At 38.4% G+C, this 17,273-nt stretch overlaps 1 protein-coding gene across 5 annotated transcripts in view; it reads right to left on the reverse strand.

Annotated features, from left to right (window-relative positions):
* Window positions 1-710: 710 nt before the first annotated feature.
* The window catches only part of Phc3 (polyhomeotic homolog 3), a 51,794-nt gene continuing 35,231 nt past the window's right edge, over window positions 711-17,273 (reverse strand). For 4 of the 5 annotated variants that reach the window (XM_051185866.1, XM_051185865.1, XM_051185864.1 and 1 more), the window contains 6 exons: window positions 15,393-15,643; window positions 11,301-11,460; window positions 8,152-8,266; window positions 6,465-6,597; window positions 6,143-6,374; window positions 711-1,146 (listed from right to left, as the gene is read on the reverse strand). In XM_051185866.1, the coding sequence (XP_051041823.1) occupies window positions 992-1,146; window positions 6,143-6,374; window positions 6,465-6,597; window positions 8,152-8,266; window positions 11,301-11,460; window positions 15,393-15,643 (1,046 nt within the window). In that variant the 3' untranslated portion in view covers window positions 711-991. Of the gene's footprint in view, window positions 1,147-6,142; window positions 6,375-6,464; window positions 6,598-8,151; window positions 8,267-11,300; window positions 11,461-15,392; window positions 15,644-17,273 lie in introns of those variants that run through there. The other variant, XM_051185867.1, reaches the window with a different exon arrangement.

The following is a 17,273-nucleotide window of genomic DNA, read 5'->3' on the forward strand; positions in this document are numbered from 1 at the left end:
TAGTATACAGTAAAACTGTTAGAAAAAAATACTTCAGCAGAACATTATACCATTTGAATAATACTTCACTAAACATGTACTGCTCCTTATAGCCATCTTTACGTGTGTCCCTGAAGGTGAAGAAGAGTGACATACAGCGCTCTTTGTTCACCAGGGCTTCTCAACACTGGCACTACTGGTGTCTATAGTGTATCATTCTTGGTAATAGTCCTGTGCACTGAGGGATATTCAAAAACATCTCTGGCTGCCACTACCACCTCAACCTCTGTAACAACCCTCCCCAAAACTCAACCACAAGCTGTGGCAACCAAAACGCGTCCAGATATTGCCAAATGCCCCTGGAGGACAAAAAGAGATCGCCACTGAGGACTATTGCTCTTAATGTACAAAACCAAGAGAAACATTGTCAGTCATGCTGATTGCAGGGAAGTCCAGAATAGACTCTTGTGACCTCCAAAACACTGCTTATGCAAGAACACAATCTTTCTTCACAGCCAAAGCATTTGTCTGGAAGATATGTTTTGAAAACATACTGATATTTCATTGCATTAAATTCTGTCAATGGTTTCCTAAATTACTCTATATTTCTATGATAACCTTTGGAAAACAAACAGGGTAGAAAAACATGTAAGAAAACAGAATCAAAGGAGGGAGAGTGTAAATCAATAATTACTTTAAAAGGATTCTTTTATATTAATGATAAATATTACCTTTAAAAAATTATCTAGTATGTGTTTCTTTGAAAAATATGGGCCTCTATAACAAGTCTTTTGGTGTGGTATGTAATTGGTAAAATTAACTTCACCAATGTTGGCTAATTATGAAAATGTATGATGAGTCAGGGTACATGAAGAGAAATGTCGGCACTGGAAGTGCGGTCCCAGTGTGCTTGGCCTTCCATCATCAGCCTAACATTCTCAGCCAAATGAGGCTTTACCTTTACCTACTAAGAGGAGTAAAACTGATAGCACATGAAAGCCTTGGGTTCCTGTTAAGAGTCCTTCAGAGAGTTGATGCGTGCACAGATCTTCAGGGCTGGGCCCAGCTTGATATTCATTGCACTCATGAGATGGTCTTCTTTTAGCAAGAGCAGGGCCTGTCCATCAATCTCTTGTGCCCGGAATTCATCTGCAACATCCTGGCAGCCTGTAATTCCAGGAAAGAAGAGTTAGAGTTACACACAATTAGATGGAGCTCCTAGCAGTGACAGTTCTGCTGTCCCTGGGCCTGTGAGTCTATAACAGAGGCTGCTAAACCAATGTCCTGGTAAGCCTGGGGTTCATCATTGAAGAAGTCAAAACCAAGGAAAGAGTTTATTTGCCCTAAAAACATTGCAGAAATAATAGCAAAAGGTAAAAGGGATCAGACAATACATTGCACTAAGGACTTCTCATTCTGAGATTTTATACTTCATGGGCTCATCTTCCCATAACATAACTTCACATATAGGCAGAAAGGAATAAAATGTTTTTCCATAAATGATAATCTGGAAATATTTTCTCAAGTGTCAGATTAAATTTTCATTGTCACCTGTACCTTCTTTGAATTCACCTAACTTCAAATATGTCTAAAGTACTTTATTTTTCCTTTAGGACATAACAACCCTCCCAAGATTGTTGTACTAACACATTACAAGACTGCTGACATACATCACACTGCTCAACTTGTAATGTCAACTTCAAAGCTTAACATCACTAAGCTCATTTCTATTGTTCATTTTCTCTTTGAATAGTCTATGTAGCCTATAGGCTGATCTTGTTATCCTGCTTTCCCACATACATGCTGGGATCACAGAAAAGTGCCATAGCCCCACCCCGCCCCCTAGTGGTGTTAGGAACAGAACCCAGAGCCCAGAACCCAACCCAGGGGATGGCAGGCAAGTGCTCTACCCCTGAACACATCACCACAGCCCTCAGCACTCCTTATCATCACTTTGGGGGGGGGACTAAAACAAACAAACAAAAAACAAAAACAAAAAAACAACAACAAAGAAACATACAAAACAAAATACTACAGGGCAATCTCCTGCCAAGTAAGCAGTACATAGCCTCAACCTAATGCAGGCTCTTGCCAACTGAACCAAAATACCCAATCACTCCCTGTCATGGGAAAAAGAACACTAAGTTAGGCAATGAACTAAGGAGCCCATAGAGCACAGAATGCAAGAGCATGAAAGCAGCTTTTCTGATAGTAAGATTATAAAAGTTGGTTTAAGAACAACATCCAACAGCTTTACTGCCCTTTTGTATTCAAATCAGTATTCCATGGGGAATCACAGGAAACAGATGGAAAAAGGAAATGGTTAATTTGCACCTTGGAAAACAATGTTTGCTAGGACAGTTCTCCTTTCCATTGTAAATGTCGCCCTCTAGCTTGTAGTAAGATAACTAGGCCTACCCTACAGACCCAGGAGTACCCCCAAAGCACTACAGTGTATCATACACACATTTACATAAGGATGGGTGGAGAAAGGATGAACTGGAAAAATGTCATCCACTGTAGAGCTATCTGTAGCAGTAACATGTTTCACTGTGTGTTCATTTGTGGGGCCATCATTTTCCTCAGTGTTCCTCACTGTCTTTTATTTCTCTTTACTGCATCTTATACAGCAGCCACCTTTTCAATTTCTCTATTTTTGGTAATTTCTCATATGTTCAAAAATTTAGATTGCAAGATCCTGTATAAAATTTGTATGGCTTTGCCCATGTACCACACATAAGAAACCATATAATGAAGCAAGATTACTCACCATAGAAAAGCCCTTTTTCTTTTCCCAGACGTAGCTCTTAACAAAACTGACTAAACTTGCATCTAGTTGTGATTTCATCCTTCTTTTATGGAAGAACTAACACTCTTGTCTCCAGTCTTATTTTTAACAACCAGGGAAGGAGAGAAAGAAGGTAGGCTTACTTAGATTCAGAAATGAGGAATGAGGAGGGTGAGGACCACCAGATCTCCACAAGAGTTCCCTGAGAGGAAACACCAAACATGCTATCCTTCCTCTTGACTAGGTTCCTTTCCAGATGGCTGCTTGTAGGTAGACAGTAAAGTTATTGGTAAAATAGTTTCAAAGTGTACTGGGAAACTGCAAGATTAAATAACACACATTCTTGTCATTTTTAGATCCCAATTTTTTCAAGCCAACCACAAAAAGCATCATTAGCACAGAAAATAAACTCATAGAAAGGGAGGGAGACAAGCAAGTAGACATCTAGAAACTCACTGGAAAAAAACAAACAAACAAACCAAGATTTTCTTTTTAAGTATTCAAGATACTCTGAGTTAAAGTTTTGTGAGAGACTGACACCCTGATGGACAGCAGCTCTCACTATGAGTGTCTGAAGCCAAGCACTGAGTACAGCACACGCACACACAAATGAGGCTGCCTCACTCACCCTGATAAAGTGGAGAGCTCTAGGGAAGGCACTGGCCCTGCTCATGTCCCAGCTGAACTTCCCAGTGTCCATACTCACTTCTCCCACTTTGAAATCTCAATCAAAACATTCTACTTACAAAATGACCTCACTAACGTTACAGGAAAGACACCAAGTGCCACTCAACACTACAGAATAACCATCCCCAAAGACAGTAAACAGTTATACTTTAAAGAGATGATTCCTTCACAGAAATCCAATCCAGATTCACAGATCACTATAGAATAATCTTTCTGAAAGGGCAGCTCACTAAAAGTTAATACAGAAGGTAACCAGAAGTGTTCTGTGGAGAATTGCTAATGCACCCAAGTTGTGTTAATTTTCTCTCTGATAACAGCTCTGAGATATGAATTTGCAACTTGGAAACTTTAACATAGTCCCAATGAATATTTAATAGCATGATACCACAAAGATAACAGAAACCCAGGGGTAAATACAGGTGCCCTGATTACAAGGAAGCCCATCGTACCTGGAAAGAAAATTAAGAGATCACAAAATGTATAAATTCATTCCTACTATTGAGAAAAGCTTCTAAAAATACTCAGGAAAAAGAAACAATGTTGAATAAGCTCAGAAAGTTATTTATAAATGCCAGAGAGGCAGAAAGAAAGAGAAACACTTCACAGAAGATTTACCCTAGGATACCCTGAGGAAAACTTTTGGAAAGGCAATAACTGATTGCACAAATAGTATTATTTGGTTCATTAAAGCAATTCAGAAATGCTCCCATTTCATTGGGGGAGGAGAGAGAGAGAGGGAAGGAGGGGTTAGGGAGAAAGGAAGAGAGGGAGATAGGAAGGGAGGATGGACAGACTAAATAGAACTAATCAACGCTGTTTCTTCTCAATGACATGCAGTGTTCCTAAGTGCATAAGACAAGAATGGATTGTCCAGTTTGGGCTATGGCTGCTGAACTCAAATGAAGAAAGAGCAAGGTCAAGATCTGATCTAAAGAAGCAGTCCAGAGTGGTACAACACCCAGTTACTAGGGAACTGCCATAAAAACAACACTCAAAGTGATGTTCTTATGGCCCAGCACAATTTGCTGGTTATTTGGGACAATTAATTTCATTAGGCTATAAAGCAACTCCCCTACCCAAAGGGAAAAATACGTTGCCCTAGTAAGAACCCAGGTTCACAGACATACTACACACCCCTTGGGAAACAGACTGCAGAGCAGGGCAAAACGTCAAGCCCTGGGTGATCAGAGTGGGGTGGACTCCAGTGTTAAGACAGCTAAACTGGTCTGAAACAAAAAATTTAGTTTTATTTCCTTAAATATTAAAACAATCATCAGTAAGGTCCACTAACCCCGAAGAGATCAAGTTTAGCAGAGTCCAACAGCTATTAATATACAGCTTATTTTTCTTATGCAGGTGCTTATAAATTTACATGAAATATACTCCCTTTAAACAATCCCATTTTTTATTTTGCTTAAATAAATTTGTTAAAAAATACCTTGTTTTGTTAGAAATTTTGTTTCTAAATTTTGCATTTAAAAAGCTGTGATATAAAATAAAGTTTTGCAGCTGGACAAAACAGCCCTACAGACTACAGCTAGGATCACCATCCCCCAAGACGCGCCCCCCAAATTCCCAAATATTGTGTATAAATGTTTGTTTTCATTTAATTGGACTTTGTTATATAAAATTAAATAAAAAATACTCTATATGCATAAAAAAATAAAAAAAAAATAAAAAAAAATAAAATAAAATAAAGTTTTGGAGTCAGTATAGAAGGTAAAATTTAGGATGACAGTTTTTAAATTACTATTTCTAAATTTATTTCCTTCAACTGTTTGCTTCTGAAACTTTGGTTATGTTCAAAGGAACAATATCTCAATTTAGTTAGCTCAATATGGAGGGACTGGGGTGAGTGGGATTGGGGAACATGATATGAAAGTCCCCCCCAAAAAAAATCAATAAAGAATTATGTTTTTGTTTTAAGTATCTGATAAATAACCCACGTGAGATGTACTCTTCTAGAAAGCTTGAAGAATGGGAATGGTACAACTCACAATGAGACCAGAAGGAAACACATTTTTAAAATCTCATTTTCTAGGTTCATAAGGTCATACATTTAGGGTGAGTCTCACTGCAAGCAAAGGCCCCACCATCTTTGACCACCATAAAGACTATTACTTAAAGAGAAAGGAAGCTGAAACTGGTGAGGAAGTAGAGAGAGCAGGCAGGCAGGCAGGCATAAGGATGTAATATTTTACAAAGGGATCAAGTCTACCCTACTCTATAGTATTGATTAGCTTTCAAACACAAACACACACACACACACACACACACACACACACACACACACACACACTTTCTTGTTTCGGTTTCAAAAAGGGTTAGCTGAAGAAATGAAGAGGGAAATTATTAGGAAACAGAAAGCAGAAAGGGAGAAGTGTCTGACCCCCTCTCCTGCCCTCTCGAGAGAATCAGACTGGAACAGAGAGAACCTTATCATCCACCAGTTGGGGCACCAGAGCAATGGCAGGACTAGTCCATTTGTACTAATCTGGGGTATGAAAGAGTACAGAGTCATGTTGAGGAATAAGTAAGAGGAAGCAGATCCCATTTCAATATTAAATGCCATTATATTTACACACACAGTTTCTCTAGCCTTTAATGCCAAGGGTATGGATGAACTTTACATCATTTTCTTGTGAAGGCACAAGAAAAACATCCAGGCTAGTGTGATGAGTCACATACCAGGCAAAGAATGGATGAAGGCCCAGACATCATCGACCGTCCATATAGAGGGCTCTGTCTGTGCAACTGGGAGCAAGTCACTGTTCTCAGGCATTTTCCTAATTCTCACATCTCGAAGCTCACGTTCTCTTTCCCGTTCACTCTGCCTGCGCAGACGAGTTGTCATAGCAGAGGGCACAGAATCTTCATGAGAAGCCAAGTCTTCTTCTGCAGATGGATAAGTAATTGGAAGCTGGAAAATGCAGTAAAGTAAAATACAGCATTGCACTTTCCTTGCACTTCTGAAAAGGACAATGTATATTGAAGCAAACTTTCTACAGACCTGCCTAAGGATATGTTCTCTTGCTGTTCCTTCAGGGCCACTTGGACGACGGCCCCGATGCCCAAGACTTTGATTATCAGGCTTACGATTCCAACGACTTAGTGCAAATTTTTTAGAACAGCTAACGTTGTACCTAAGAAATTCAACAAAGAAAAATTAAGCAACACATGGACACCCCATTTAGAATTAAGTGTAATTTTAAAACAATTGTGACATAGTAAGTACTAGATAATAAGGACTGCAATACCTCAAAAGTAATACTGTATACCTATAACAAAGTAATGGTATTTTTTCCTGATTAGAGAATAATGAGAAACCTGCAAAATGCATAAGATAATTTGCAAAGCAACAAGAAAATCCATGGTTCCAGAAGAGATATTCTGTATATTTCCAGTGCTTATTTAAGCTATTTTACAAGAAGTATATTGGGTTTTGTTTTGTCTTACTGTTTTTAGTGTGTGTGGAAAGGAGTGTGCATATGCATATGTGTGGGTACTGGAGCACATATGTGTGCAGATGCATATGCACATGTGGAGACCAGGGTTTGAGTCTCAGCACACAGTGGAGGCTCACAACTGCCTGCACCCCCCCAGTTCTAGAGGATCCAAGGCCCTCTTCTGGCTTCCACATCAGCCACACACACAGTGCACAGATATTCTTGGAGGCAAAGAACACAGACATTAATTTTGTTATTGATCACTATTCAAGAATAACAAATGTAATTTTGTTTATCTATGTTTTATGAAACTATAAGAGACAGAAGTAAGGAATACTATGAGAATTAATGAACTATTTGTCTTCTAACGATGCAAATGTCCCTGAGAGCCGCTGAGAGAACCGAAGAAGCCCTGCTGGGTTCACATGAGTTTATCTGTGGGCTCAGCAAAGTGAAATTTTGATTTCTAATTAACAACAGGTGACAAAGCTTACTACTGAGGAAAGGAAGGAACTAGCTTTGTGTTGGCAGTTGCTGCTTGTATATTTAGCTCTCCAAGACTGACAGCTAAGTAGCCTTGGAAACAGCAGCAGCGATTCCCTGCTGATTCAGCCTCTCTTCCTTACTCTGTCAGACACACTTCACTATGCCAGGGTCCCTGACCTAAAGAGGTCCATAGGAAGTATACTATAGACCAAGTCAGTCATCGTTTCTGGGCAAAGGGTAATGACAGATAGTGTTAAGTGTCTTGATAAACTTCTCAATAGTCAAGAGGTTTACAATATCCTGAAAGACAGACCATTTCCCAAATTTACAAGCGTTTTTTAACCAGCATTAGAAAGTACTGTTTTTCATGTGTTAAAAGTAAACTGAAATTCAAATTAGAACATAAATCCTATGTGATCTTATTTTTATTGCTAATTACTTTGGAAAGTTGGTTACAACTTTTTTAAAAATGAGACTAATATTCTATTATGTACTTGTCATGCTACAGCAGAGATTCTCCAGAGCATACCCTTGCACCAGATGACTGTGGCTTCGTGAGCGTATAGTATGAAACTGAATTATTAGCACATAATTATCACTTAGTAAATTCTAGTAACCAGACACAGAGTAAGTGGCTGCTGATGGCACCTAACCTTCCCTTTGTTATCACAGCTAGGTCCTACCAAAGCTCGACTGTAACTGTGTCTTGACTTTATGGCAAAAATTACTGGTTCTCCCTCAGCAAATCCAAGAACACCAACATACCTTTTGGCACATGACATAGTACAGAATCGTTTTGACCGTAAGAATTCATTAGGATATCCCATTTTTCCACAGAATTCACACTTGAGCAACTCACTATCCATTTCTTCTAATGTCTCTAAAAAAGGGAAAAAAAACCAAAAACAAAAACCTGAGTGTGTCAAAATTTCTTTCAGCCTCTAATTCTAGTTACACAACACTGTGAGACCAGGATTTCTTCACCTTCTTTGGATCCCAAGCTACTGTGGTTGGGCTCCTACTAATTCCTTGTTTCTACATAAAAATGATGGTCTTTTTTTCTGTACAATACATTTATACAAATAAGCATAGATTAGTTTTGCTAAGAATCCAGCATGACTAAAATATGCAAACAAACAACAATATATGATTTATAAACCCTGAGAAATGAAGACAGTGACATATACTCATTGCCCACAAGAAGGAACGTTTTCAAAAGCAGAGTGTGGGATATAAATTTGGTGCACTAAGCTATGAAGACTTACAGCAGGGAAAGCTTTAAATTCCTAGTGGAGAAGAGAACGACTTCAAAATGGACAAACTTCTGCATGTATGATTTTAGTGGGACATGTAAAATATTTAACTAAGAGATCTGAAGTGTATGACCAATTTTATAAAGATTATATATTATCAATGTATAAAATAGTTCCTTTTATTATTAAATAAAATTAATTCTGCTTTTGAAATCTCAAACAGTCTCATAATGCCCAACTATTTGATAGGGAATATTCTTCTGTATATATGTTTCTCTTATTGGTTAATGAATAAAACACTGTTTGGATAGTGGCCAGGCAGGAAGGATAGGAGGGGCTGCCAGACAAGGAAAATTCTGGGAAATATAGGCAGACACAGTCATCAAGTAGCCACCAGGAGGATAGGGTGCACCATGTGAAATACTTAGATTAATAGAAATGGATTAAAAATTAAGACAGAGTTAATAATTAAGACAGAGCTAGCCAATAACTCCAAGCCACCAAGCAACAGTTTCATAATTAATATATGTCTCTGTGTGTTTATTTTTGGGACTCATGAGTGGTGGGACCAGCCAGGCCAAGAATCTCTCGTATAGCATCTTGGTATGTTTATTTGAAGTCAAACGGCTGCGAGAAGCTCTCTTTACAAAATGGTACCAACAATGTGGGTTGTACAAATTTCCATGTAAAACCTGACAAAACCTTAAAAAGGGATTTTAGAAATAAAAGAACAGAGATAAGCACAGCCTCTTGGTAGCAGCATTTTCTCAGGTGGGCTCTTTGCTAGAGACAAGCAGAGACTCATGGTTCCGTTAAGGGAGGCTTCCTGACTCAGCATAAGCAGCAAAAACTGCAAGGCTCTGCTAACAACTGAATGGTGTGTATGAGCAGTTGGCAGTGGCAGTGACTGTATCTCCAAGCTGGCAACATGCTGCTTAGTGGCAGCATAGACCAAGGCGGTGAGCATAGCTCCCAGTGCTGGCGGTAAACGTAGCCACCTGCCCCCACCTTCTTGGAAAGCCAGCAGCTAAAAGAGCCACTGCTTTAATTTTAGCAATGTTGTCTAGCAGATAAAAGACTCATGACCAGAAAAAGATAAAGATTTACAGTAAAGACAGATTCAGATGAAGGGTTTAAAGGGTTTATAATATGTTTAAAAATATATGTAGGCTTGGAAGAGAAAAGAAAAAGAATAAAGTTGTTAAAAGAAATAGAGTAGTAATAAAAATTTTTAAAAAGACATGTAAAGATGGAAAGTGCACAAAGAGTCTGGATACTGTATGTTATTGTGTTGTCTTTGAATTGTTTGATTGCTGAGGAAAGAGCAACAGCTGCTAAAAGACATTTGATTATAAATGCTGCTGGATTAATCCAATGTATATATTTTAAAAATGCCTTGACTTCAAAATTTAAGTCTAAGGACATGTTACTTTGGAAAAAATATTTTATGTTTCCACAGAAAATGAAAAGATGTAGATTCCTTCCAGACTACTATGGTTTGATGAAGCAAGACTCCCTGAAGCAGTGGCCCAGGTGATCCAATATTCAAAAACAGATGAAGCTATGCAGCCTCAGACTACTACAGCCAGGATTTTGCCAGATTTCTCATGATCCCCATGGTTTTGACAGCACCCCCAAACAGTAGGAGGCAGTTTGAAGAGAATTATGCCCAAATTCCTAAATAATATTTATAAATATTTGTTTTCATTTAAATGAAGTTGGTTATAAATGGTAATGATCAGAACCAATCTCTTTCTAAAGGTAAAAGGAGGAATATAATATAGAAATGAATACTTTGTATTGGTATAGATTTTCATTTATTGATACAAAGTTAAGGTCAATTATGCTCTATGTATATTTCTCTTGTTTAGGTATTGTGTTTATACAGATCTTTTAATGTATAATTAAATAAGATGATAGTCACCTATAACAATCAAAACTTATAGTTTGGTTAGTTAGGTTTTCTAGATATAAAGAGATATATTTGAGATGGCTAGATAGCCTTCAAACCTTTCAAAGGCCTACAGAATATGGCATTTAAAATGGTTTAGGGTTTTTCATGACAGTCAGACACAACTGCTCCTGGCAATACCAATTACTTCAGAGAGAAAGATGAGCATTGAAAAAACTCATTATGGGGTTTGCCGTCAATATGGCAAGACTAGCTATTTGGGGGGGGGGGACTGCTCTTGCCTGGACTGTTTGACTTTATTCTGTCCAAACTGGACATACAGGACCCATAGGAAAGTGACTGCTGTATTTTCCAAAACAAGATGGGTTCCTGCTTCATGGAAGAGTCTACCAGACATTCTGCAGGACACAGAAAAATGACTGACAAACTGCCAATACAGGCAGACAGTTTAAAATTTCCTGCTTCACTGAGAAATCTTCTAGACACACTATAGTCTGTAGGTTGAAGATGGATGCCCCAACATTATAGAAGAACTTCGAGTGACTGTCTAGGCAGCAAGATGTCTTGGGCAATTCTAGAATTTATATATCCATCCTTTGATGGAGTTGGTTAATAGTATTTACAAACTCACTGTATGTAAGTAAAACTGAATTCTTTCCAAGTGGACATCTATGCAGAATAAAAAGCCACACTCTGTTTCTAGTAGTAAAAACCAAAGTTAAATCAAAGGTTTGATGAGATCCACAGACCTTCCGCAATCATGTCTTCCATCTCTGTGTCAGATGAGTTATCTGCGTGCTTTGTGTTATTTTGTAACTCTGGCTGAACACACACAGAGTTCACCACCTGATTATCCAAAAGAGGCCTCTTTTTCACAGGTTGTTCTATCAGCAAAGATGAACGACTCACCTTTAAGTGGGAAAGAGAATGAAAAGTAATCATCTGTAAAAATTAGCCAGAAATAGATGAGTCTAATTTTAAAATGATCACTCTGGAAGAATGGTAGTTGTAATGTTTACTTACTCAATGATCAAATCCAATCATTAAAGGTGAATCATCAAGTAAACTATTCTATACATACATACTGCTAGCCAGTAGCAGAATATATACTGTAGGCTGTCAAATACAATGCACTGCTGTTTTAGGCAAGTAGCTAAGAAAAAGTCTTAAAATCTAGTGATTCCTCACACTTGTAATATTAAAACAGAAGCAATCAGATTACCCTGCAAAATGGAAAAGCACTGAAAGGGAAGTAATTGCTGTTTGAATTGACTTATTTTGCAGCTCTGGAGGTTTCATGAATGCAAGGTTTTACACTGAGCTATATCCTCATCTGTTTCTTTAGAATGTAAGATGGCTTCTCACTATGTAGCTCCTCTTGCCTCAGCCTCTGTCCAGTGCTGGGATTCTAGTCCTTGGCAATGTCCATGCCCAGCTTCAATTTTCACAGTACTATCTCTTTTTCCCAGAGCCTTGAATACACCATACTAGCTCTCTAATACAAGGCTGTTTGTATCTGCAAATATTTTATGATTTGGTGGTGAAGATTAGGGAACAGCCATGGGTGTGTTTATCCTTGCACAGGGGATACTTTACCAGCTGAGCCTTCTCCCCAGCTCACACTGCCCCCCCCAGAATGCATGTGCATGTGTATGCATGTGTATGCATGTGCGCGTGTGTGCGTGCATGCATGCGTGCGGTGCATTTGTGCATGCGTGTTATGTGAAGAAGAAAGAATGTACTCAGCACATATGTGGACAGCAGAGAACAACTTTATGGAATTAAGTATGTTCTTTTTAACTTTATGTGGGTCCCAGGGATCAAACTCAGATTGCCAAGTTAGCAAGGAAATGGCTTTTACCTGCTGCACAATGTGCATATCTAATAGAGTGCTAATATGCAAAGGATATAAAAACTAGATACCAAGAAAACAAATAACCTGGTTTAAAGGTGGGTACAGATCTACAGTGCCTAGCTCAGTCATCATCAGAGAAGCTTCTTTCTGCATCAATGAGAATAAATATTAAGACCCACAGCCAGAGATTATACAGAAAAGAGAGAAAGACTCTGGAATACTCAGCCCTAAATAGGGTGTACCCATCAAATCTCTTTCCTTAGAGGTCAGAGAACCCTGTGGAAGAGGAGTCAGACAGAGTGTGAGAGCCAGAGGGAATGGAGGACACCAGGAGAACAAGGCCTCTAAATCAACATGATCACAGTTCATATGAATTCACAGAGACCGTGGCAGCACGCACACAGCCTTCACCAGTCTTTACCAGGTTCTTTAGTGTTTTTATGTGATTCCTCAGTTTACAAATGAATGGGTTTCTGGTTTTTGTACCTTCTCTTATGGGCTTTTTCCTTCTGTTGGTTTGTCTTGTTCAATTTTAAAGTGATAGTTTTGTTTTATTTTATTTATTGTCCTTTAGAAGCCTGTTTGTTTTCTAGTGAGATACAGAAGGGGAGTTGACCCAGATGGGAGAGGAGGTAGGGAAGAACTGGGAGGAGTAGAGAGGGGAAACCATAATCAGGATATATGTGAGAAAAAAAAAAAATCTAATTTCCTCAAAAGAGGAAATCCAAATGGCTGAGAAGCACTTAAAGAAAAGTTCAACATCCTGAGTCATCAGAGAAATGTAAATCAAGACTACTTTGAGATTTCATCTTACAGCCATCTGAATGGCTAAGATCAATAAAACAAATAACACTTCATGCTGGCAAGGACATGGAGTAAGGTGAGCACTCATCCATTGTACAACCACTATGGAAATCAGTGTGGAAGTTCCTCAGGAAGATGGGAATTGATCCAGCTATCCCATTCTTGAGCATATACCCAAAGGAAGCTACATCCTACCACAGAGACACTTGCCCAACCATGTTCATTGCTGTTCTATTCATAATAGCCAGAATCTGAAAACAACTTAGAAGTCCCCCAACAGATGAATGTTTAAAGAAAATGTACATTATTTACACAATGGTATATCACTTTGCCATTTAAAAAATGAAATCATGAAACTTACAAGTAAATGGATGGAACTAAAAAAATATTATCCTGAGTGAGATAACCCTGACCCAAAAAGACAAATATGGTATGTATTCGTTTGTATGTAGATATCAGCTGTTAAGTCAATGATAACAAGCTACAATCCATAGAATCACAGAGGTTATGTACAGAGTAATGAATTGGGGGAGGGGAATAAGGAGTAAAATGGTTATGGATGGATGGGGCAGGAGACTAGAATGGGAAGATCAAGTGGGGAGGGAGAAGGGTTACAACAAAAGGAACACAATGGGAGACAATTAAAATTAAGGGCCATTTGAGGGGTAGTATGAAAACCTAATACATATACATATATATACATATATATGTATATACCTAAAATATATGCATATTTGAAGGTTATGTAAATGAAATCACCAAATAATAGGAAGACAGAGCCCCAACTTGTCACTAAATGAAGTTTCCAGTACTGGGAATAGGTTCCATCTAATTGAGTTGTTGGCCAAAGTTATCTCATGGGACTCCCCAAACAACCAGGCTGCTGCCAAGACTCTTGAGTTTCTCTCCACAAACTGACAGCAAGGCCCCATTGTTAAAGACCACACCTACACAGCTCACTGAACATAGAAAAGTTGAGCTGGTGTCTCCATACAGCCCCCACCCCGCCCCATGATCTAGCATAGTTGGGAAAGGAGGGTACTCAGAACAATATCCACAAACCTTTTGATATTTAATGGTGTTCTCTCTGAAATCTGCCAGTGCAATGGTGGCATAAATTGTGTGAGAGTAACTAATGTTTGACTTGACTTAAGGCCCACTCCACAAGATGGGACCCATACCCAACGCAGCTTGCGTAACCAAGAATCTGAGACTAGATAGCCCAGGAACATACAACAAAATCAAATGTTACTGTTCTTTTTGTTTGTTTGTTTTTCAAGACAGAGTTTCTCTGTATTGCTTTGGAGCCTATCCTGGAACTCGCTCTATAGACCAGGCTGGTCAGGAACTCATAGAGATCCACCTGCCTCTGCCTGCCAAGTGCTGGGATTAAAGGCATGTGCCACCACAACCCAGCTTCCTGTATCTTTTTACACTACAAATCCTTTGCATATATAAAAATGGCTTCCAGATTAGTGTTTTTATGGGATTCTTGAGTGTGCAAACAAGTGGATTTTTGTGTCAAATCTGTTTCATGTGCCTTTTCTTTGGTTATTTTTTTTTCTGTTTTTTTGTTTTGTTTTGTATATTATGGCTGTCCATAAAGTAGAATATTATGTCACCTTTGGTGTGTGAGTCAAGAACTATAACCACCACATTACAGAAACTTGATTTATGTCACCTTTCAAAATGTATAGTATGTTATTGATATAGAAAAATGTTCACTTATGAAGTAAAAAAAGAATTGTATATACAATAATAATCTTCATTATGTGAACATACATGTACTGATATTTGTTCTATATAGTTTTAAAGCATGTATTACTTTTATAACATGAAAAAGTAAAGTTTTAATTGTCGATACAATGGTGATAAGTAATAGCTATGACTAGTAAATACCAAGTACAACAAAAAATAATGATAGTATATTTAATTCTCACACACCAAAAGAGCATCTCCATTAGGCAGATAAGCAAAATTAAGATCAAAAATGGCTAGTACAAAATGTCTCAGAATCCATATAGAAATACATAGATGATTAGACAGTCAAAATTCTATATTAAAAAATCAATTTTTAAAATTAGATCATGAGTATTTTCTTAGAGAACAAGAGTAGACAATTTTTTAAGATAGAGTTATATGGTTGAAATAATTTTTAAGACATAAAAAGCTTTCTACTTACAGGAAATGGCTCCAATCCTTCCTGAATCACAAACCCTTCAATAACATGGGTCAAGATCTGTGGTTTGACAATAGCCTGTGGAGGCTTGTTTTCTAGGCTGGGAGTGCTGGTGGCCATAGATGTGCTATTGCTCCTTGTGGCAGCAGCGGGAATTAAGAGTGGTGGTGGAGGAACAGAACCATGGGCAGGATCTGATGGTGACTTAATCACTGAAGCACTGACTGAGGCCACAGCAGGCAACTCCACTTGCTCTGAAAGAAAAGAAGTTATCTTTAGCCATCTTCCCTGCAGAGATGGAAGCTCACTCAGATATGCTATTTTCCAAGAACATTATGTTCACTGTCTCATTTAATCTGCACAATCCCATACACAGAACAAGCTAATATCCCCATTCTACAGACATACACTAACATGCTCAAAATAACCAGCTAAACAGTTTTCTATTATTCCCATAAAATTGAAAATGCCCTAAATATCATTAAGAGTAACTACAAAAATCAGTTGAGATTGTCTGCTTTTAAGCTATACAGATAATAAATACCTTACATTCCTTTTTATTCACATAATACAGATGGACAGATACTCATTTGAAAAATTAAAAAGGATCACAAACCCCAGAAAAGAAGTAGGAATTTCAGTGATTTAGTCAGGTCATAGACTGTAACTTCAAAGCAGGGAGAGCCTCCAAATCCTCTCAAAGGCACTTTGCTTTCTTTGAAGACTAGGGAAATGCTGGGGCACTTGGCAGGCCCACAGCAGGGTCAGCTGACAGTCTGATGGCTGGAAGAGTTACCTACTGCCCACCAGTAGCACCAGCCCTTGACTGTCAGTACTACAGTAGAGAGGAGAAGCAGCTCATATCTAGACATACTAGTAAGAACACATTTCTGAAGAAAACAGAAGGCATATATGAAAAGACACTCATTGAGCACTCAAGTGACCAGTGTCATGTTCAATGCTATCATTTAATCTACATGTAGCCTATGGGTGGTCAATGTTATCATCTCCATCTTACAAATATGGAAAACAAGACACAGATTAACGTGCTTGCCTTAATAGTACACAACAAACAGGCAATGAAATTGAGTCACTGTCCCAGATAGTAGGATGCTAGAGCACATGTTAACTCTTCACCATTGTATAAAAAGACTGACAACAGCCAAGTGGTTGTGTCACAACGCCTTTAATCCCAGCACTCAGGAGGTAGAGGCAGGAGGATTTCTGTGAGTTCAAGGACGGCCTAGTCTACAGAGCGAGTTCCAGGGCAGCCCTGCTGAGAAACTGTTTCAATAAACAAAACAAGAACTGATACCACCAGTAAATGATGCTAAAAAATATTTTTAAAAATATATATCTAACTTAGGTGGAAGAGAAGAAATAACAGGCTCCCTAAAGAACAGAAAACTCAACTGATAAAGCAACATAGAAGGGACTGGGTTATAAACCAGTGGAAATGCATGAGTGGCAAGCACAAGGATAAGAAAAGAAAAATGGAAACACAAATAGCTCACCCTTAGTAAGACCACTGTAATCAATGTCCTATAGATTTCACCACCACTATTAGAGTGATAATAAAATTACCTATCTTCAAAAAGGTAAATATGCAAACACCTGTTAATGCCATATAATTAGCCAGGCATGGTAGTACATGCCTTTAATCTCTACACTTAAGAAACAGAGGCAGGAAAAATCTCTGAGAGTTCCAGCCCAGTAAGGGCTATAGAGAGAAACCAAGTATCAAAAACCAACCAACCCCCATGCAAAAAATAAACCCAAAGCTACAGACTCTATTTAGCTAGGAAAGGAGAGCAAGATAAAGGGGGGGGGGATGGGGATGGAAAGAGAGGGGAAGGAGGGAGGAAAGGACAAGAAAAGAAAAGC

This window comes from Phodopus roborovskii, unplaced genomic scaffold (genome assembly GCF_943737965.1).
Source record: "Phodopus roborovskii unplaced genomic scaffold, PHOROB, whole genome shotgun sequence".
Taxonomy (NCBI): Eukaryota; Metazoa; Chordata; class Mammalia; order Rodentia; family Cricetidae; genus Phodopus; species Phodopus roborovskii.